At 43.3% G+C, this 22,846-nt stretch overlaps 1 protein-coding gene across 1 annotated transcript in view; it reads left to right on the top strand.

The window, feature by feature from the left end:
• Positions 1 to 22,846, top strand: part of KIF6 (kinesin family member 6) — a 356,939-nt gene that overhangs the window by 164,171 nt on the left and 169,922 nt on the right. The window contains exons 11-13 of the mRNA XM_047796598.1: positions 13,991 to 14,096; positions 15,185 to 15,323; positions 19,887 to 20,105. Of these exons, the coding sequence (XP_047652554.1) occupies positions 13,991 to 14,096; positions 15,185 to 15,323; positions 19,887 to 20,105 (464 nt within the window). The remainder of the gene's footprint in view (positions 1 to 13,990; positions 14,097 to 15,184; positions 15,324 to 19,886; positions 20,106 to 22,846) is intronic.

The raw sequence follows: 22,846 nt of genomic DNA, 5'->3' as shown, positions 1-22,846 counted from the left end.
GTAGATCAAGTCGTTTTGTTTTGTTTTTTAATAAAATGCCCCAAAGTGGCCTGCTTCAAGAATTATCCAGATGCTATATTGAAGCAAACTTGAGGACTCTTAGAACTGCTACCAAATTGCTAGAATCTAGAAATAGACACTTGGCTTTTATCTTTCAGTTACCTTCTTTGTAAAACATGGAAAACCTACCCCCTGACATCCAAATAAAGATCTGAGAACTGGTGAGAAATTTCAAAGATTTTTTTTTTTTTCTTTTTAAGGCCACACGTACAGCATATGGAAGTTCCCAGGCTAGGAGTCGAATCAGAGCTGTAGCTGCTGGTCTTCACCACAGCCACAGCAACTAGGGATCTGAGGTGTGTCTGCGACCTACCCCACAGCTCATGGTGACGCTGAATCCTTAACCCACTGAGCGAGGCCGGGGATCAAACCCATATCTTCTCAGATACTGTGTCAGGTTCTTAACTCACTGAGCCACAGTGAGAACTCAAATGTTTTTGTTTAAGGAAACCCCATTTTGGACATCTTAATGCCAATAAAGTTAATAATGCCCCAAAATGGAACAAGGATAGTTCGTCTCATTTATGGGGCTATGAGACTATAATTATTTTGGTGTTCTGCTAAACATTAGGATAAATCCTCCTTTTTAATTTTACACCTATCAAAAAACAGTAGCTCGACAGAACATTCTAGTGTGGCATAACACGATGGAGAATTATCTCCTAAATAACATGTAAATTTAACTTCACAGTACACACCCAACTCCCTGCAAAGTCACCAGATAAAATATAAGATGCCTCTTGCAGGCGGCTCCCTGTTTCCTCCTTCAAGGGACCCTCTCCTGAGCAACCAGAGCCCTTCTTGCCTGGCATCCTGGGCGTTCTTACCAAGGCTCTGCTTTATTGTGACCTTCACATCCTTAGAAGACAAACATCCCCTGAGACAGACCAAGGCCGTTTGGCCTGGCAAACAGCCTGACCTGGTTCTAGCCACCTAACGCGAAGGGGCTGAGCCCAGTGATGACCCAAGCCTGGGTTTGTTCCTCAGAGGAGTCTGCATTCTCACTCCATCCCCGGCCCAGTTTCCCTAGTGCTTCCCTCTGTGTGTGTCATTGGCTGAGCACACTCCTGACTTTCCCCACAGCCTCAAAAACAGGTCACCATTAAGGTCAAGGTAACTAGGGCCTGGTACACAATTTTTTCCATTTACTGGAGAAATCAGATTTGCCCTTCTTGTTCATAAGTCCACCTCCTACTCTTAGTGCTTTTCAACTGCTTCTTTTCTCAGTTTGCCTTCGAGTCAGTCAATTGGCATGTGCTGAGCAGAGTACATTACCATGTATTTACTCTTCTGCTTAATCGGAAACCCCTCATTGGAATTTGCAGCTACAAGTTTCCTCCTCTTTCTGCATCCCACTTTTATGTTCCCCGTCTGGTAGCTATAAGTCTTCCGAGTTGGGTGGAAGAGAGCAATCATCAAGAAAGGAAGAAGCTGCCAATTATCAGAAAAATGTACATTAAAAGGAAACTCAGTTTTTTGCCAGGCCTGAAAAGGTGGTACTGTGTCAGTGAGGGCATGGATGGGGTCCCACATGGCTGCAAGAGGAGACAGGACCAGTGTGGGCGTGGTGGGGCGGACTGGTCCTGACGCCTGGGACAAATCCCATGGGCAATTCTTAGCTTATTCCTTTTGCTGGACAGCCCCCTGTGGAGTATGTGTGCAAACTTTTAAATGGGCAGGGATTTTGGCTCAGCAATTTAACTTCTAGAAATTTGTCCTTAAGGACAAATGTACAAAGATGGATATATAAAGATTTATCACAACAGCTATTCCAATAGGGGGCTGGGTCAAGATACATTCATTTACCTGAGAACAATTCCAAACTCTATATGTTGTTACTTTTGTAACCAAAACATGCATTTATATGTATATGCTTATACCCACATATGCTTACAAACAAATCTGGAAGGATAAACATTGAAGTTTCAGTGTTATCTCTGGGTTCCAGGATTGGAATAATCTTTGTTACTCTTTTTTTCCTCAACTTTTGCATTAGATACACATCACTCTATGACCAGACAAAATAAAAGTACTTAAAAATATTTCAAGATACAAAAATAAAATGTACTCTCAATAATATTTTCCATACGTTATCATCAAATCACTCCACAAGCATATAGTAATAATTCTGACTGTTTTTTCAGTGTCATTTATTGAGCATTGGCCAGTAGGCATTGCATTACACTTTTTATGTATGTAGTCTAATAAAAATTCCACAATAACTTCCTGAGGCATATAACATTCAGCTTAGCAAGATGAGCATCAGAGTCAGAATTTGAATCCTGTTTTGCCTGTCTCCAGAGCTGCTCTCTTGTGACCCTTGAGCCACAAAGATGGTGAGGTCCGCAGTGGTGACGTAAACCTGAATCCTGGTTCTAAGGCGTTCACAGGGCAAAATGCAAGCAGTGTTGTAGAATTAGCTAGACTTTGCTGTATTTTTCATTGTTTGATGATCTATCTGGAATTCTGGGTTTTCCTCAGTGGTGCTGATTCACTCTAGCTACGCTGTCTAGAAATGGTCTGATCTGGAAGGTCTGCTAAGAGACAAGGAAGGACTTAGATGTCTCCTATAGTAGGAAATGTGTCCCCCTTTCCAACCTAAGTAATTGGCCTCTGAAGTAAAACAGAGACCAGGGCCATAAAGTAAATATCCACCCACTGCGGTTGGCTCATTTTTCATGTGTTAGAAGTATATTAACCAGTGCTTGTTTTAATATGAGACAGTTTATGTAGAAGTGACCACAGCTGATAAAACTCAAGAGTTCATGCCAATAATTAAATTCCTCACAGTTCAGCAATCATGGGGCCACTAACCTATGAGGTGGTTACTGAGAAACACACGGACAGATCCTAATTATCCTCATTAGCCACCGTTGGGGTCAAATGACTAACTTTTCATTTCTTAGTCTTCATTGTTATCAGCCAAAGACAAAGAGCAGAACTGCATGAGATTTTTTTGTTTGATTCAGAATGGCTGATTTCATAGAAACCTGTTCTCCATTGAACATGCCACCCAACTTGGATGGCTGGGGGAAAGCCCAGGATCGCCTCATGACCGACCTCCCCCTCTGGGTTCCCCCTGGGTGACCCCCACCGTGTCCCTGTCCTCCCCAGGCACCTCCCCATCTGCTAGGCACCTCCTTTTTCGGGGCTGAGTGGGGCTTTGAAGCTCCAGAGTCTCAGGTTTCTTCATGAGTTAGGAAACCAAAGGTTGCACAGTATTTGTTTCTTAAAAGTTTGACTTCAAAATTTATGTTTTAGCTTTCTCAGTGTTCTTTTCCTAAAAAAAAAAAAAAAAAAAAAAAAAAAAACTCTATGACTTAAACTCACTTTCATAAATATTCTGTGCAGATAATATGTGGGTTTGTAATAGCTTATTGTGGAGGTCTAGTTTTAGCCGTCCATCCTCTTCTAGTGCAGGGCTCCTTCTGATTCTGGCTTAGTCTCCCTTCTTTCCCAGGTCTGGTTCTGCCTTATATCCCCTCCCTCCCCACAAGAAAACTCTAAAATTAAAAAAAAATTATTATAGTTGATGTTGTGCCAATTTCTGCTGTACAGCAAAGTGACCCAGTCATAGATATTTATCCATTCTTTTTTTTTTCTCATATTATCTTCCATCATGATGATCTATCACAAGAGATTGGATACAGTTCTCTGTGCTCTACAGCAGGTTGCCTTGTCTTCTGACTCACATGAGCTGCCCCTCTGCACCCACGCTGGCCATGCTTTGTGGTTCGAATGCTGATGCATCTTTTTGTTGTAAAGGCAACTTATCTACTCAGTCCGTAAGTGCCATCAGCCTTTTTTAAAATGCAGAGACTTCCACCACAATAGTCCGAAGTGCATGCTATAGGATTTTCATTGCTTTAGAGATTTCTGCTCCTGTTTGCTATCGCTCAGATCTGTACAAAGGCATTTTACAGGGTCTGACTTGAATCAGAAAATGCTCAGGCAATGACTTCAGCAGAATGACCCTAAAAAGTCTGCCTTCGTTAGAGGCGCACAAAAAGGTGACTCCTCAGCTCACAGCAGGGGCACTGAGCAAAACCAAGTGCTTGGCGCTGGGCTGGCAGGGAGGGGATTACCAAGAAGAACGAAGGATAGATTCTGGCTTGAGAGAGCTTTGGTCTTGTTAGGGAGACAGGATGCGTACATGAATGTCTATAAGGTAAAAAGTGATACCTAACACGAGAGGAGTGATGGGATAATTGGAGGAGCAGACATTACTTTTGAGTGGGAAGGTAGGGGATGACTTTTAGCAGGCCGGTGAATTAAGAAAAATGGAGCCGAATGAGAATGTTTCAGAGGCAGGAAAGATCGATACGAGCAAAGCCGCAGTCTGGTTTTCTTATTTTATAGATTCGTAAACAGACCCAGAGAAGTGATGTGACTTAGAAAAGGTTTCTACTACTTTGGATTTTTTTTTTTCCCTGGGAAAATCAGCCTGCACCAATTCTGGCTCCCAAAGGGCCCTAAACAGTTTTATTGCTCTCTGAATTTTCAGCCTTAAAATCAATTGAAAATGTGGTGTATTATTATTATTATTAGCAGGGAAACCTAGAGGTGCTGTGGGCAATGTTTGCAGAGCATTTCATCCTCTTGGAAAAGAGCAGTGGTGCTGGGCCTCTCTGTCTTTCCTACCAGGCAGCGGGTTATTAACCAACAGCAGTTGTCAGCGAACACCCCCACCTCGGCAGGGACCACGGGCCCCAGAGCACACCCAAAGGCCAGCTCAAAGCTGGAGTGCCTGCAGGCTCTACAGCTTCCAGCTTAGGGTGGCCAGGTTCAGCAAATAAAAAATGCGGAACATCCCGCTACATTTAATAGCATCTGTACAACAAGTAATCTTTTTCGTATGTGTCTGATGCAATATTTGTAACCCTGTTTCACTTTTGTGTTGTATGATCAGGGTCCTTATTTTCATTTGCATAATTTCCACAAAGAGTTTTGCCTTAAAACCAACTAATTGATATGTGCGTTTTCGTCTTTAAAAAAAATTCGCCTTTGAACACTGCCTCAAAGATTTTTTAAGATTGACATCCAGGAGGATTTGCCGGGAATAGACTTGTGTGTGTCTTACGGAGCTGTAATTATCCAGCACCTGGGTCGTGGCAGGCAGTACACACTCTGCTCACTGAGTAAATGTCAGAATGAAGGAGTTGGCACATGCTTGATTTTTGTTCCTTATTTTCTTAGAATCTGTCCTTGCACAGTGACCAATTTAAGCCCCCATTATAGTTCTTTTCTAAAAATGTCTCAGTGGATAAAGAATTGAGAAACATCTTGTACTTGGTCGGTCTTTACCAAATGGTTCATTCACACCACCTGAAGAGGAGAGGCCCAAGTAATCAGGCAATGGTAAAAAAAAAATTATCTGCTAACATGGTCCTGAATTCACATCTCTTGGAATCTAGGCATCCTCTCCCCAGCGTCTACTAACGGCTGGCCGAGAAGCGATAACCTAAGCTTTGTGGATTAAATATTCCATAGGGTCATTAATGGCGAATGCTCTCCCCCTTATTTTATAAGAAATCAGATCTCTGAAATCATTCATGAGATATAATTCACTACAGATGAGGTTTCTCCACTTCGGTACAAAGTGTTTTGGGTCCTGACACCACATTTTGAAGATATTAAAACCAAAACTAAAAGCATGGTCTACAGCTTGTGTTAATTATCCTTGGATAGTTTATGGAAGCATTTGAGTTCTTCAGACACAGTTATCTAATATGATTAAAAGGACCTGTCTCCGTCTTAGGGCTGTTTCTGTTACTTTAATGATTATTTTATTCTCCTCAAGTTTAAGTGCTTTGGGTTCTAATAGACCAAATGCATGAATATCCAAACCAGATAACAGAAAAAGGATGAGGCCTGAATGGGAGTTCCATTCCCTGGATGCACTGGATTCTTCTGGCCTCAGAGTTTTCATCAGAAGTCTGAGCACTTGATTCTAAATTAGAAAGTCTTGAGTGTGAAAGTATCACACACGGTTTCATTCTTCCCGCTGTTTGATGCTTTCGCAACGTTAACACTTGCATTTCTCTCTTACTCCCCCCATCACCTTTTCCCAGGGAAACGTTTGCATATACATGGAGCTGTATATTTTTAAAGATGTCCTGAAACAAATGTTTGTTCTAATTACAGTTTTATATGGTGTATGCCACTTACAGAAAACCCGCAGTGTGAAAATGTGTACTTATGGAAATAATAAATTACAGCAATGTCTAACACCTGGTTCCCGATTGCTTGCTCAAAGGATGGATAAACAAATGCAGGAATAGCCACCAACCACTATAATCAGCACCATAAAATAAGTAATTAGATCATATCAACAAATCAAATCCGTCTGGAAGCAACAGGGGAAAAGCTCTGGGGCTTAACTGTGGATTTCATTTCAGGGACCTAATATCAAATAATGTCTCTCTCTCTCTCTCATGGCAGCAACCTCAAGGAAGGTCACTTGAAATGTCGAAAACTAAGTTTTAGAATTTTTATTTTTTAAAATTTTGCTTTGAGAATTATAGTAGTTTTATAATTTTTCATTTTATGGACAATGCATATGCACTGTGGAAAAGTGATAATGCACAGAGCAAAAAAAAAAAAAAAAAAAAGAAAAGAAATCACTTGAAATTCCACCAGGCAGAGATAGCAGCTGTTTATTTGGTTGTGATCTCAGCCGTGATGTTCCCAAACCTTTCCTACCCTCTCTCTCCTGTCATTACTCCCTTCCTGGACGTGACTTTCTTGTACATTTTCCCGCTGCCAGCTATCCTGCTCCCTATCTCCTCTGCCCCCTTCTACCACACCACCATTCTCTTTCCTATAAGTCAGTTCCTTGTTTATTACAGATTTATGGAGATAGGCATTCATGTTTGCATTAAACACAAATAACTGAGCATTTGCCTATAGCAAACAAGGGATTCAAAATATCCACATAGAATTTAAAGAGGCAGTTATTGATATCCAGGGATTGATTATATTATTTTCATCTCTTGTATACATTTATTTACATTTGTTCTAAACCACTGAACTGTTCTGTATTTACTGAAGTTAAAATGTTTGGTCCTATATCAAGACATATAAGCCTTAGAGTTCCCACTCTGGCATGGGGGGTTAAGAGCCTGACTGCAGTGGCTCGGATCAGTGCAGAGGTACGGGTTTGCTCCCCGGCCCAGTGCAGTGGGTTAAAGGATCTGGCATTGCTGCAGCTGCTGCAGAGGTCACAGCTGCAGCTTGGATTCAGTCCCTGGTTGGGAAACTTCCATATGCCAAGGGTGCAGCCATGTAAAAAAATAAAAGATATATATGCTTTTAATAAATTGGATATGTGAAAATCTGGATTGACAAACCAAAATAAATTTTTATAATTTTTCAAAACCCTTCATCATTGCATTTTAAAAGAGTTGTTTTAGTGTCTTAAAAGTTATTTTAAAATTATTTAAAAATAGTTTTTTAAAACTCCATGAACTGAAGTACATGGCCACAAATGTATTTTTCTAGAAATAGGCTATATTTTCACTGTTAAAGAGGCAAACCAGTCTGGATTTTGATTTGGATTTTTTGCATTTGCTATTTCAAAACACTGAAAGTATTGCCTATGGCCATACCACCCTGAGCACATCCTGTCTCATCTGAAAGCACCAAGCAGTTGTGCAACTCTGCATTTGAGTTGCCATGTAACTGTGTTTTGAGGGTGGTAAAGGATATTTGTATTACTGAGATAAATCTTGAATGTAAACTCTCCCTAAGAATTTCCTCTGTATCACTCAAACCAGGAACTTTCTGGTCCCCTCCTGTTCTTAAAAAGACTCATTCCAGCAGAGTGGCTGACATTGAACTCAGTTCCTCGCACATAGGGTCCATGTCTTTCACTTACTGGTTAGGGTTTGGGGAGTGTATAAATGTGCATAAAACTTGTTGTAGATCAGAGAATTCCAAAAGAAAAAAAATAAAATCTTGAGGTAACCACCTTTAAGCCAATGGAGACTAGTTTCTTTCAGCAGAATCTAACAAAAAACCAAACGTGAAAACTAATGACCCCCCAAAATGTCTGACACCCCAAATGTCTGTGTAGTTTCCTTTGGTTGTAGGCCTCTTGACACAATCTCAGCCTTCGGTTTTTCATGCCCTTGTGGATTGTAGTTAATCATAAATTGTAAATTTATTCTTCTTACCTGAACTGTCCTTTTATAAATGCTGTGCTTTCCCAACATTGGGTTTTAAAGGGTCATACGCCGTAAAAGAAGCTTGTCGTGTTAACAAAGTCAAAACAAGGCTTTCCTATGCCCCCCTCCTTTGGATCTCAAGAACCCCCATTGTTGCACCTTGTTAAAAATCATTTTCTTTGAAATGAAAGACACAAAGTTTGTTTGATGATCTTGTTGCCCTTGTTATTTGCATCTTTACTTAGTTTTTAAAATCTGTAGGGGGAGCTCCCTGGTAACTTGGAGGATTAAGGATCCGACGTTGTCACTGCCATGGCTTAAGTTACTCCTGTGGAGCAGATTTGGTCCCTGGCCCAGGAACTTCCACATGCTGTGAATACAGCCAAAAAAAGAAAAGTCTGAAATCTGAATTGAAAATACAAATTTAGTGTATTAGGGATTATGGCAAATGGGGACACTTCTCCAAGTTGATTGAGAAGCTTTGTGATATGTATGGAAATAGTAGGGGTTCCCGATTTAAAAAGCTCTGTTTTTACATCCCAGTGTTTCAGTTTCCTAACTCGGTAAAAAGGTGCGAGTAACTTAATTTCTGTGAGCATTCTTGTCCTCATCTATGAAAGAGGAAAAATAATTTTAAGGCTTATGGTAGAGATAAATAACAAAATCCATGTGAGAGTGTCTGACACATAATGGATGTTCAATAAAATTAATAATAAGATAACTAGGGAAAGGCAGTTACGAAGAGAACCAGATGATGATATTCTCTTCAAATTTTTTTCCCACTTAAAAAAGAAATCATGTAAGGTCACTAGCACAGTGGCCAGGACATAGCTGACCATCAAGGGATGTGGTTTACTCTTTCACATAATGTGGTTTCAGGTTACTTCTTATTTTGTTGGTTTTTTGTTTTTGTCTTTTTAGGGCCACACCCGTGACACATGGAGGTTTTCAGGCTAGGGGTCTAATCGGAGCCATAGCTGCCCACCTACACCACAGCCACAGCAACGTCAGATCCCTAACCCACTGAGGAAGGCCAGGGATCGAACCCTCAACCTCATGGTTCCTAGTCGGATTCGTTAATCTCTGAGCCACAATGGGAACTCCCAGATTACTTCTTTATTTGGTTTCCAAGGCTGAAAAGATGTGTAAATATTATTGGCTCAACATTCAGCAACAGGTTGTCTTGTTGTAATGCTTCTTAAACATGAGTGCACACACAGATCACCAGGGAATGTTGCTTAAATGCAGATTCAGCAGGTCTGGCTGGGGTCTGCAATGACACAGTTCTAAAAGGCTCCCAGGTGAAGCCTATGAGGTTGACCTGCTATTCACACTTTGAATAGCAAGGCAATAATGGACCAGAGAATAAATACTCTCTCTTTGTTCCTCATATTACCTACCTTATTTCACAGAACTTAAAGAGTTTAGAGATGCTATTACTTTGCACATTTTATAGATGAGAAATTTTGGGTCCCATAGAGGCTGATGATGTAGTATGGTCAGGATAGTGCTTAAAACATGGGTTCTGAAGTCAGCCTCCTGGAGTTTGAATCTAAGTTCTGCTGTGTGCTAGCTGTATGACCTTGGGCAAGATACATGGCCTCTCTGTACCTCCATTCCTTCGCCTGTGATATGAGGACAGTGATAGTACTAAGCCCATCTCAGTGCAGATTAAGGAGATGATGTATTCCAAGGGCACAGAAGAATATCCAGCATTTAGTGCTTGCCCAGTATCAGCGATTGCTAAGGATAATTAACTTGTTTTGCCTTTTAATTCACACTATGAAACCTAAATTTCCACAAAAAAAAAATATGGCTGCAGATGAAACTTTACTTTTTGCCAAGAAATACTGGGGGCAAACCTGGAGGCGCACAGTGGTCTCGAGGGGGTAAGGCACATATTAGCAAGTGCAGTCAATTCTCATACCTGGTGTGGTCAGGTATCAAAGTACATGGCACAATAGAATTGCTGAACTGGGCTCCGGGCTGTCAGAAGGACCTCCCTAGCAGTCATGTTGGTGACAGAAAGTGTAGTCACCAGACATCCACCGGTTTCCTACCAGCCACGTTATGTGTTCAGACACGCATAGATGATCTACCAATCCTCCCTGTCTATGTGAACCACAGCTGAGTGGAACACACTTGTTTTTCCCTCCCCAGTAGGAGTCCCTTTCTCCTTTTCTTCTTAGTCAAAGTAGAGAATAAAGTTTCTTGTTTCCCTGGGCTTTTTCTAAAAAACAGACGTTAATCGTATTCACTTGACCTCCTAAGAGAGGCTTTTCTGCAAACAGTTCTTCACTGGCCAGCAGGGTTCTGGCAGCTGGGAGACCCCTCAATGGGAGCAGTGACTAGGTATGAACTTGGGAACTATTTTGGGAGATAACATGCAGAGAATTTGGGGTCAATCATTCACCCTTAACTACCAGAGGAGCACATCGGAAACATCTGAATTAGGCATTTTTCTGCATTTTAATTATTAGGCCAAGTCCTTGGTTGATAAGAAAATAAATTCAACAATAAATCATTTAATGTATGAAGGAAAGACCAGGCATTTTTTCCTTATCTAAAGAGGCTCCGTCGCCTCAAGCACTGAGAAAAAAATTGCATGTCCAAAGCCTGATCTTCATTCTTCCTTTTACACCAGCCTTACCAAGCCTCAGAGGGGTAAAGCGGTCCAGTTCTTTCACTTAAGCAGGAGTTCTTCACCATGTCTTTGGATCACATCCCTGGTTCTCCTTGTATCCTGTACTGTTATTGTGCAGGACAAGAGCCTTAATGGAACATCCAAAGTCCAGTGAGACTGAGTGACCTGCGAGCAATCACTGGCCGCTCGGCAGGCTTGTTATCTTACAATGCTTTCTGATGAACTAGGAGTCCACTTCGGCCCTCCTTCATGGAACATTTACTAGAATATTTACGATCAAACTGTACAGAATTTTTTTTCCTAAAGAAAAAGCAAGACAAATGAATTGATTAATCATTACTTCTAACCTAATACTGTCTGTTTGAAATTTTATGAACACCGAAAACCAAAACTGCTTTGACTCCAGAAAATGGGTATATCCTAGAACTAAAGATAATTCTCAAAATTCCAGAATTTTGGTTAAGTACTCAGGGAAAATACAAGGAGAGGGCATTATTGTTTTTGAAACCTCATTAACTGCAGTTATAAATCCAGGCATCCTTGTGGGTTGCAGAGCGATGCAGCAACTATGAGTATGTTGCCTCAATAACTTTTTTACTTGCACAGCCGCACCTGTGGCATATGGAAGTTGCCAGGCTAGGGCTCGAATCAGAGCTGCAGTTGCCGGCCTACACCACAGTGATGCCACATCTGAGCCACATCTGCAACCTATGCCTCAGCTGGTGGATCCTTAACCCATTGAGCAAGGTCAGGTATCAAACCCGAAACCTCTTGTGTACTAGTCGGGTTCTTAACCTGCTGAACTGCAATAGGAACTCCATCTTGCCTCAATATCCATTATGAGAGGCTCAGTACACCCAAACTATATAATATTACATAGCCATTAAAATGAAATAGCTCTATTATGTAGGTACCAGCATGGAAGATTATTTGTGATAAATTGTTTAGACAGAAAAATAATAGTACAGAACTCTGTTCAGTGTGTGCTCTCATTTTTGTATAAACAAACAAAATCTACAAATTCACATAAGAATATAGGTGTCTGCTTCGTTAAGAATTATGACATATTTCTGCTGTTAACAGTGAATTCCCCAAAGTATTGAGAATGAATAAAGAAGATGAGAATGGTGTCAGGGGAGGAAGAGAGGAGTGTTTACTTTAGTCACAGGTGTGTTGTCTGGAATCCTTTTCATAAACACCTGTTTTATAATATTTCATGTAAAAAAATTAAAACTTTTTGTATCAGAAACTAATCTTCTGTGGGTCTGATGCTTTGAAGCTCTATTCTACAAAGAAACATTATGTCAATCAGCAAATAATGCAAATAAGAATCCCTCCACCTGAAGAAGCTCCTTTAAAATTGCAATATAAATTGTCTCACACTTGTAAGCATCAACTGTTACGTGTCACAGATTGTAGGGAGAGAGAAAAATGAAATCCAGAGCTGCTGTATGAAGGAAATCATTACACCTTATGAGAGTGGGCTGAGAGTAATAATGGAAAGAAAACATGTACTGTTTATAATGATGCTGGGGAGTTCCATGGTGGCTCAGTAGGTTGAGGATCAGATGTTGTCACTGCTATGGCGAAGGTTTGATCCCTGGTTCTTCCGAATGCCACAGGCATGGCCAAAAAGTGATGCTGAGAGTGTGCAAATATTTTCATGACAGAATGAGAAAGACATGCTGCTGCGGTGTGCTGATACTTAGCATCATAGCTACTGACAGCCTTCCTTACCAAGAGTCCCATCTCAACATAGAGGGAATAAACTCCATTGATTCTCTATTGATGCTCTGGATACAGGGTGGGGGAGAGGGACCATAAGAATGAAAAAGAATCAAGAATTGCCTTGATAGGCTCCTAAACTCGTGGGGGACCTAAGGTGGCGTGCTGACTGTAGAATGCTGTGTGGACAGCGGAAGCAACACATGAGGCCACACACTGAACCAGGACTTCATAGAGGGCTGGGGCTTCCCTCCAAAGGGAGCCGTTTGTTTCCTACTTTTCTCTGTTTTTTTGTTTTGTTTTGTTTTTTTAAATAAAAACATGAAAATCATTGTAAGCACAGGGGATAGTCAGTCAGGAGAAGTGATAAGGAGGTAATTAATCAGGCGCCCCTGGCAGAAGCCCAAGGAGAGCCTGGGGGAGAGGTTGGCTGTGCAAAGGAGGAAGGATGTTATCCAAAACACTTAAAGAAGGAAGACGGCCTGAGTGGTGAGACAGAGACACTGCGGGGTGAAGGAAAAGGCATGCGGAGGAGCCCGCCTCGTAGCAACTTGGACTTTCTCAGTCTAGTGAGGAACTGCATTATTGATGGATAGGGAAAGAGTGCTGGTAGGCTCGGGGGCTGTGGGTGGATTTGGAATAGCCACTGTGAAGAATAGATGTCAACCAGGAATGATTAAGAGCGTTGGGAACCTCAGGTCCCAGCTCAGGTTGAGTAGCATGAATTTGGAATGAAACAAATTTTAAAAAAAAGTTTTCATTATATTCTCTAGCAACGTTGCAGCTAGACGCTAGGGCATAGAAAGTCAGCTTGGCTGGAATGCATGTTTTGTAAAAATCACATGATACTTGCGTGGAAAGCTGCTTGTGAAGATCCGTTGGAAATCAATCAAATAATTGCATCGTTTCTAGATTTCACTTGTCGATGTTTCTTCTCCCTTAATGTTTGTCGTCAAATTAGGTAACCATCCTTTCTTTTTTTTTTTTTTTTGTCTTTTGTCTTTGTTGTTGTTGTTGTTGTTGTTGCTATTTCTTGGGCCGCTCCCGCGGCATATGGAGGTTCCCAGGCTAGGGGTTGAATCGGAGCTATAGCCACCGGCCTACGCCAGAGCCACAGCAACACGGGATCCGAGCCGCGTCTGCAACCTACACCACAGCTCACGGCAACGCCGGATCGTTAACCCACTGAGCAAGGGCGGGGACCGAACCCGCAACCTCATGGTTCCTAGTCGGATTCGTTAACCACTGCGCCACGTCGGGAACTCTGGTAACCATCTTTTCTATAAGAAAATGTGAACAATACCCTGTACTTCAAATGTTAACCAACCAAGTAATGCCATTAGAATTTCTAAAGTCTCAAGCTCACAGTTGATTCTCATACATTATGTATTTTTAGGCTGGAAAAACTAATAGCATCCTTTTTGGAAGACCAGGATCCAGAGAGTAAATTGGAGGTTGGCGCTGATATGCGTAAAATTCATCACTGTTTCCATTATTTAAAGGTAAATTTAAACATTTCCACTAGTAGAAGCCGTTGTCTGCTGTGTTCAAACTGCAGTAAAGCTTTCCTAGTTGACCTTGAAAGGTTTAGGACCCAGCTTCGCAGGCCCAGAGCAGATGATCTGGAACCTATGCTGAGAGGATCACTGAATTTCTTCAGAGGACAAGGAATAAGCTCAGACTATGGACTTCTAAACCTTTTGCCAGGAATCCCTACCTTCTGCACAGAGTAGTTCTCTGTTCTAAACCCACTGATTTCCAAGCTCCATCAAAAGAATTATGTCCTTCACTTTGTTTCCCAGCAGCTTTGGCATTAAGTTTTATTTTCATGATGACATGGAGGGAATATCATTAACTTCTATTTGACTTGCAATTTGGCACACTTCATTAAGAGAGTAAACATTTGTTGGGAGGAGTTCCCATTGTGGTGCAGTGGAAATGAATCTGACTAGACGCAGGTTCATGAGGATGCAAGTTTGATCCCTGGCCTCGCTCAGTGGGTTAAGGATCGGGCATTGCCATGAGCTGCGGTGTAGTTTGCAGACGTGGCTCGGATCTGGCATGGCTATGGCTGTGGCCATGGCCAGCACCTGCAGCTCCGATTGGACCCCTACCCTGGGAACCTCCGTATGCTGCAGGCTTGGCCCTAAAAGAAAAAAAAAAATTGTTATGTCTGCTCTGGGCCCGGGGCAGGGATGGCAAAGTTGAACGAGTAAGTCAGAGAGAAAACAGATATGTACAGAATAATTATAACACACGACGAGTGTTTTTTAAAAAAAATGTGAATCAGGGGTATGGGCTTGTGAAGAAAGGGGAAGAAGTTCAAGAGGAGATAATGTTTGAGCAGAAATGTCCCATTTTAGGGAAGGAGAGCTAGGATAAGGGGGAGGGGAGTGAGGACGGAAAGAAGACCACGAGGAGGAGGAGGAGGACATAGATGCAAGCAAAGGCAACTTCATTGCAGAGACCGAGTCAGAGGAGGACTCTCACACCTGATTTGTGCAAGGAATTGTCAAAGGCAAAAAGAATCAGAGCAACAAAGACACTTGGCGTAGAGCTGTGGATGCTAAGCTCTTGTTTCCTCTTACAGAACCTATTGAACGACCAGAAGATCCATGGGATGAGCAGAGCCTCCTCCAAAGTCAAAGGTCAAGACTGCCGAGAACCATTAAAAGAGGAAGAATATAAAAAGCTTCGAGATATTCTACAGCAGAGGGACAATGAGATCAATATCCTTTCTGACATGGTTAGAAACATCTTCTGCTGGCCTGAACCAGGAGACACTTAGGTGTCTTCCCCCAGCCACACCGAGTTCCCCACCCAGCTTCCAGCTCCTGTTGCTTCTTTCCATTTAGAAGTAAAATATCCCTTCAGCAAACACATGGTAGCAACGAATAAAAAACAGAGTAGCTAGAGGAGTTCCCACTGTGGCTCAGCAGGTTAAGAACCTGACATAGCGTCCGTGAGGTTGTGGTTCAGTCCCTGGCCTCACTCAGTGGGTTAAGGATCCGGTGTTGCCATGAGCTGTGGTGTGGGTCGCAGACGCGGCTTGGATCCTGCATTGCTGTGGTGTAGGTCACAGATGCTGCTCAAATCTGGTATTGCTATGGCAGCTGCAGCTCTGATTCAACCTGGGTACTCCCGTATACCATGGGTGTGGCCATAAAAAGAAAAAAAAGAAAGGTAAAAATAGCTAGAAAAGAAAAAAAGAATTACCTTATTTTTAGCCAGATATAGTTACTATCACTGGGGGTAGGGGGTGCATATTTCAGTTTATTTAAAAGTACGAGCTTTTCTCACTATCTCTTAATATTACATTTTTTGAAAATATATTTTGTAGCTACTCTACAGTAGTAGAGTAGTTCTGTTTTAGTCCCCAGCCATAAGTTAGCTGGTTATCTTTAGCTAGCTGACCAGACACTGGGCTGACCACAGCCTCACCAAGGCCCAGAATTTGTGGCTGGTGTGTGGGTGAAACGCAAATGATGGCTGAGAAATGACAAATGGTATTTAGCTTATGAAGAGCAGAGATTGATTTAAATGTAACTTTTTATTTAAAAGCCAGATCTGCTGCTTTGAGTTCCACTTGCAAATGTTCCCAAATTTGGAAGTGAGTGTGGATGAGGGTTGAGGATAGACTCCTCAGGGTTCTAGAAGGCAGTGTCCGCTGGGTGCTAAAACCACCGCCTCTCTTACAGATGAGGTGGTAACTTCTAAGGAGCCCATGGGTGTCCCCGATATTTCTTCAGTATCGTTTCTTATTTTATCTCTCAAGCTTATTGCAAAAGATTTGGCATTTGCATTACATTTGCAGGCTTTAAACATGCACAAGGGATTATTCTGGTCAGTTCTTTATGAACAAATATTTTTGTTCATTTCTTAAGAATCTCTAAAAGGCATTTTAGCTTCAGCTATTGTGCAAAACACATTAAAAATAGCCTACATGAAGGCAATCCAGTAATGAAGAGGTAAAACCAAACCAAATACGAGGTAGGCACTCTGCCTGATTAACTTCAGTCTCTCATTTGAGTTGAGTATTAGCAGACCCTGAATGTCTGATTCGAGTGGGCTTTATTATCCGGCCAGTAACAGTAGATCCGACTGCAAATTATACCCACACAAGCCCTTGTCTCTGAGCGCTGCCCCCAGCACTGTCACCCCTGCATTCTTTCTCCTCTCTCCTATGCTGTCCATCTCCAGAGATGGTCCCAGCCTCGCCCTCAGTCCTGGCCCGAGCCCCAGGCTGAGCTCTGCTTCTTTTCCTGGCCTGGATCCTAGTTTAGGATCTTCTCCCCCAAATACTCCTACCAGCTCCTTAATCCCCTTCTGGGCTTATGCGTGTCTGTGCATACAGGAAGGGTGAAAGGAGATATGACAGAGAGGGAACAGTCCAGGCCCGTTCATATGTGTTTATTTTAAAAGGGAGTGGGAGTCATACATCATCCTCCCCCGGGAAATCCAGGTACGCCGTCCACGCGCGGCCACGCCAGATTCTTTACTGACTGTGAATGACTCCGGCAGGGCCCCCTCCTGAGTCTCACGTTTGCAGTGGGGGTGTGTAGGAGGCAAGTTGAAAAGAGCACTGAACTTAGAGTTCAAACCCAGGCTCATGTCCTGGCCCTTCAGCCATTATCTCTGCAGCTGCTCAGTGAAGTTGGTTCTTGCCAGTGCCGAGCAAAGCGGGTCAGATGCCAAATGGCAAGTGCTCCAAGCACTGTAGAGGGTTGCATAGTGGAAGACAGGACTCCATAGACAGTGAGTAGCCTTAGAAGAAGGAGAAAGGGCATCTCAGGTGTACGCATCACAAGCTGATGCTCACCAAAGGCTCACGACCAAGAAAGGCTCCTAAAATTTTAGAGCATCGCACAGCCAGAACAGAGACTATGTTCGTGTCTTTTTTGGTAGAACCAAGACAGCGACAGGGGGAATGAGCGAGATACGGCATAGACTAGGAGAGAAAGTGATGATGCTTGAGCTTGACCCAAGATAGTACTGCAAACAAAACGACAGCAAGCAGCACTGCATGTCCTTCTGAGAAAGGAAGAGAAAAGGGTATCATTTCAGTGACAGTATCAGTTTGAATAAAGTTCAGACACCCCTTCACCCTACACATAACAGGGTGTCATTGAGTCATTTAGTCAAGAGTCATGCAGCACTTGACATGCGAGGCAGCCCACGTGAAATGGGGTGGGAAGGGGGGTGGAGACAAAGGACAGGTGAGAAAAAAGAAAGCAGCAGAGAAGATAGCTCTGCATTGTGGGCTTTATGCAGTAGGAGTCAGAGCCCGGTGTTCCTCTGGTTACAGTCCTCCAGGGCCTTCCCGTTATGCTTAGAGTAACATTCAAGATCCTTCCTCCAGTTTACGAGGGCCCCACGTGATCTTGCCCCTGCCCGGTCCCTGACCTCATGTCTCCCACCTCTGTCTCCCACCTGTCTGTCATCCTGCTAACACGCGGCTTCTCAACGCCAGCCCTGGGACACGGGGGCCGTCCTGCGCAGAGTGGGATGTTTAGCAGTGTCTCTGGTCTTGGCCCACTGGATGCCAGGAAAGGCAGCTGCCTGCCACTCCAGTATGAAAACCCAAAACATCTCCCGACCCGGCCATGTGCCCCTGTGTGGTGAAATCACCCCTGTCTGGGAGCCACTGCCCAGACCATCTCTCCTTAGGGCTTCCTCACCCACCACTTCCTCTGCTTAGATACCCTCCCTGTGCCTGCTTCTTCTTGTCGTCCAGATCTCAGCTTAAATCTCACTTTTTAAAAAGCCTTTCATGTGTGTGTGTGTGTGTGTGTGTGTGTGTGTGTGTGTGGTCCATCTTTCTCCAGTGGGACATCTGCTTCATGAGAGTAAGAAACCCACCTGTCTTTTCATCTTTCTGTCTCTGTGCCTGGAATACCATACTGCCTGGCACATGGTACAAGCTCCAGTCAGTATCGCTGCCTGAGTGGAGGGAAGGACGTTGCCATGGCAGCTGGAGACAGTCAAAGTGTAAGACCGGCTTGATAGCCATCTCCACACGAAGTGGAGTGGAGGCGCGGGGCAGAGCCAAAGCCCAGAGGCCACCTATGTTGTGAATGCCTGTGGGAAGAACAAGCTTTTTTGAGGCAAACGATGAAGGCTTGTGAGAGAAAAACTAATTGTTCTTCCAGACATCACCAAAAAGTTGGGGTCAAAGCTGGGGAGGGCACCTGTTCTCCGTGTTCCCTCTCCTTTCTGAGTGGCGGACTTCTCTCCCATGTCATCTGCCTGTTTCCTGTTTCCTCAGGCTCCCGTCTTAATGAAGCCATCTCGGGGGCTTTGGGGGGAGGGGGATGAAGGTCTTGAATTCATCTGACTGCACATGCATGTAGACGTGTAGAGTTCTTAGACTCTCAAGAGGGAGTATAGTCTTCTCTTCATGATGGCAGAACCCCTTAAAGTTCTTGGCATCTTGACTCCAAAAGGACAGTAGAAGAGCAGGTAGAATGGAGTGATTTTATCACCATCATCAGTGCTCCTGATGGATCTTAATGGCCCACAAAATTTGCGTGTGTTTTTACCACACCCATAGCATGCAGAGGTTCCTGGGCCAGAGATCAAACCTATGCCAACTGCAATGACCCAAGCCACAGCAGTGACAACACTGGATCCTAACCACTAGGCCACCAGGGAACTCCAAAAGTTGCATTTTAAAAATGATCTATCATTACTAATGATCCACCTCTTTTCAGTGAAATTAGAAGGACCAAAGATGGGAGACTTTTTTTAGAAAGTGACTTGAAGCCCCATTTGAATGTACACTAGATAAGCATGTGTTAGATGGCGGGGGGGCGGCTGCTCCGGCCACCAGCATGGACTTGGCTGCTCTGGCAGCTGGGCAGGGTCTGGCCTTCTCCCTCCGTGACCTCCTGCTGCCTCCGGGGTGGCTTCCTGCACTGAAGTCTTATTTAGTCCCAGACAGAGATGTAGCTCCATCATCTGCCACCACTCAGTGTTCAGTTTCCTTTCTATAAACCCTTTATAAACCATAAAAGTGAAGCCTGAATTGGCTGACCCCAGCAGATTTGAAAGACCTTGGATTTGCTAATTTTCCATATGATGGCAATGGCGCCCCGCTGAAAGACCAGTAGCCTCCTGTACTGTCCATAAGGGCACCCGTGACCTCAGGAGGGTGAAGTCTTCCTTCAGTCATCGTGTGCTGCACAGGTAGCAAATATTATCGGGACTGTTAATCCACTTGAAAATGAGTGTGTTGACCATTATAATCTAGCATGATTGTAATTGTAATCTAGCATCCTTAAGTCAAGTTTTAGATATTTTGGTAAATATGTTAAAGAAGGAAAAGAAGAAAGCTCAGGATGCTCTGCACTTCTCCAGCATGGACAGGGGTGAACTGAGGCGATCCTGGGGCTCACCCTTCCCGCCTGGGAACCCGGACAGTCCGAGAACCCTGCCACCCTCAGCCCCCACTCAGGCCACCCAGGACTCCTGCCCTTCTCAGTACAGATCCGGCTGGCTCCACCGAAAAACAGGTCAGTTCTATATTTCTACACATAAACTAGATAACTGTAAATAGGAAACACTATCAAATGTTAGATGGGTGGGTATCCATCGGAAAAGTGAACAAACATGAACATGATTGCGACTTTATCATATTCACCATCGTGAAGCTTATCATTTATAATATTACTGACGTTTCTTAAGGTTTTGAAGTTTTAGTAGAAGCAGCTGCAGCAGGAATAACAACAAACCCCAATAAAGTGTATCCGTCCTTCAAAGAATTAATTCTCCATAATGGAATTCAGTGTGGCATCCTTTATTTATTTTTTAAAATTTTATTAGAGTAGAGTTGACTTACAATGTTGCATTAGTTCAGTGTTAACATCCTTTAGTTTTAAGTGTGCAAGGACGAAGCCTGTAAAAATTTATTGCTTAGAATTAATTTGATACCTATCAAGTCTCTTAAATGCCAGTTTCTAAAATTGATGACTGAACTGAAAGCACAAAGCATGGACTGTCACAGAGTTCAGAGGCTGCAGTAGATGTGTCCGGGGCAACAGTTAACTACAGAGAAAGGAACGAAAGCCTTCCTCTGATACAGGAGGGCAAGAATGAGGACAGATGTTGCATTAATAGTGTGATGAGACTGTGTTTATTTCTAAATCTAAATGAGCTAACCTGCAGCAAAATAATCTTAAAATACATCGCAGTCTGCCTTAAAGGACAATAAAAAAGCAGTTTTGTCAGATAATAGGATGTGGCAGGGCTGGGCTAACCCGGAGGCCTTCCTCTTGTGTGGCTCTTAATTGGTGTGTCAGCACTCCCTCTTCCACAGCTACATGACCATGAGAGAAGCCCGGCGTGGTTTGTGTACGTTTCCCTTTCTATTCAACAAGCAGACCATGACGTATAGTTTTGTGACCGATGCCTTTCTCATGAAGACAATGGAATCAGAGGTATGGAATGTACTCCAACAAAGGGATAAAGAACTGCCCTTTGGGCCACACAGGTTGATATCTTCTGTGTCAGCATTCATTGGGATGGGCAAGCTGACATGGATGGTTTTCTAAAGGATTTAGCTTGGGAATAATTAAAGAGTATGGTGCTCATTAAGAAGGACACCTTGGAGTTCCCGTCATGGCGCAGTGGTTAACAAATCTGACTAGGAACCATGAGGTTGCGGGTTCGATTCCTGCCCTTGCTCAGTGGGTTAATGATCTGGCGTTGCCATGAGCTGTGGTGTGGGTTGCAGACGCGGCTCGGATCCCGCGTTGCTGTGGCTCTGGCGTAGGCTGGCAGCTACAGCTCCGATCAGACCCCTAGCCTGGGAACCTCCATATGCCGCAGGAGCGGCCCAAGAAATGGCAAAAAAAAAGACAAAAAAAAAAAGGAGAAGGACACCGTTTAGTTAATAAAGACAAGATTGACGCCTGGAGGTGTATTTTGTGATGTTGTATCCCCTCATCTCTTAATTCCAAACCTCCTTGCTGAGAATATTTCTTTAGTAGCACAGCGGGATACGTTCAAAACCCCAGAACACAACAATGCCATTTTTGCCATTGATCATAGGTGGGGAAGAGCAATCATTCCTGTGATTGTTTTTCATTTCTATTCTCTCTTCTGGGTAACAGATGGTTGGAAAAAAAAGAGGCCCTCTGGATTGGTGAATTCATTAGCTCAACCATCATTTTTTTAGTTCCTTTATTCATTCAGCATATACGTATTTGGTACACACTTTGTTCTAGACACTGTGCCAATTATTATCATATGACTAACGCTTCCACAGTCCTTATATGTACCAGGTACTATTCAGAGTCTGCTACTTGGAATGAACTCATCTAATCCTTGTTCTATAAGTTCTTGTTTTCTCCAGTATTACAGACGAGGACATGCATAGACAGACACAGTCCCTGACCTCAGAGAACTTACAGGCTGGCAGGGAAGAGAGCCTTGAACATCTAATTACAAAAGCAATGAGGCCCTCCTGTACAGCATAGGGAACTATACCAAATCTCTTGGGATAGACCATGGTGGAAGATAGTGTGAGAAAAAGAATGACTGGGTCACTATGCTATACAGCGGAAATTGACGCAACACTATAAATCAACCATACTCCAATAAAAATTAAAATTTTTTAAAAAGTATATCTCTGTATGACTGAGGGACCACATACCAGGGAGACTCTAGCTCAAGTTAAGTTCAAAAAGATCCCAAAGGGACATGTGGGTGGCAGTGTGGCTGGATGGAATGTCGCAAGTGGAGGGAATCACTTGCACAGCCTTCAAGGCCCTTGTGGTGGAAAGGAGCTTGTTATGAAGTGAAAAAGCTGGGTATGGTGGGATCTGGGGAGTGAGGGGCTGGGAAGGCAGGTCGAGTGACATGTGTAGAACCACTTGGCAGAGGACACAAAGGCTAGACAACCCTTTAGGAGGCCAACGTGGTCCAGTACCCAGGCCAAAGGATGGGGATGATGAGAAAGGTGGAGTATCAGAAACACTCTAGGAGGCAGTGCAAGCAGGGCTTGGGGACTAATTGGATATGGGGGAAGGATGAGGACTGGTCCCAGGTGTCTGGGTGTCTGGTGGGGCTCTTCATGGAGAAAGGAGCAATGCCTTCCCTGCCCAACAACAGCTGGCATCGTTGGCTGTAGAGAACACAGCACTGGTGTCTCGTCTGAAATGACAGGTCACAATCAGTTCCCTATTAGAACCCCATGCTCACGATGGAAGGAATTCTCTTGACTGGCCTTTTCCAAAGACACACACCTTTGTGC

The sequence above is a fragment of the Phacochoerus africanus genome, chromosome 9 (genome assembly GCF_016906955.1).
Source record: "Phacochoerus africanus isolate WHEZ1 chromosome 9, ROS_Pafr_v1, whole genome shotgun sequence".
In the NCBI taxonomy this organism is placed as follows: domain Eukaryota; kingdom Metazoa; phylum Chordata; class Mammalia; order Artiodactyla; family Suidae; genus Phacochoerus; species Phacochoerus africanus.
This window is presented reverse-complemented; position numbering and strand designations above follow the sequence as displayed.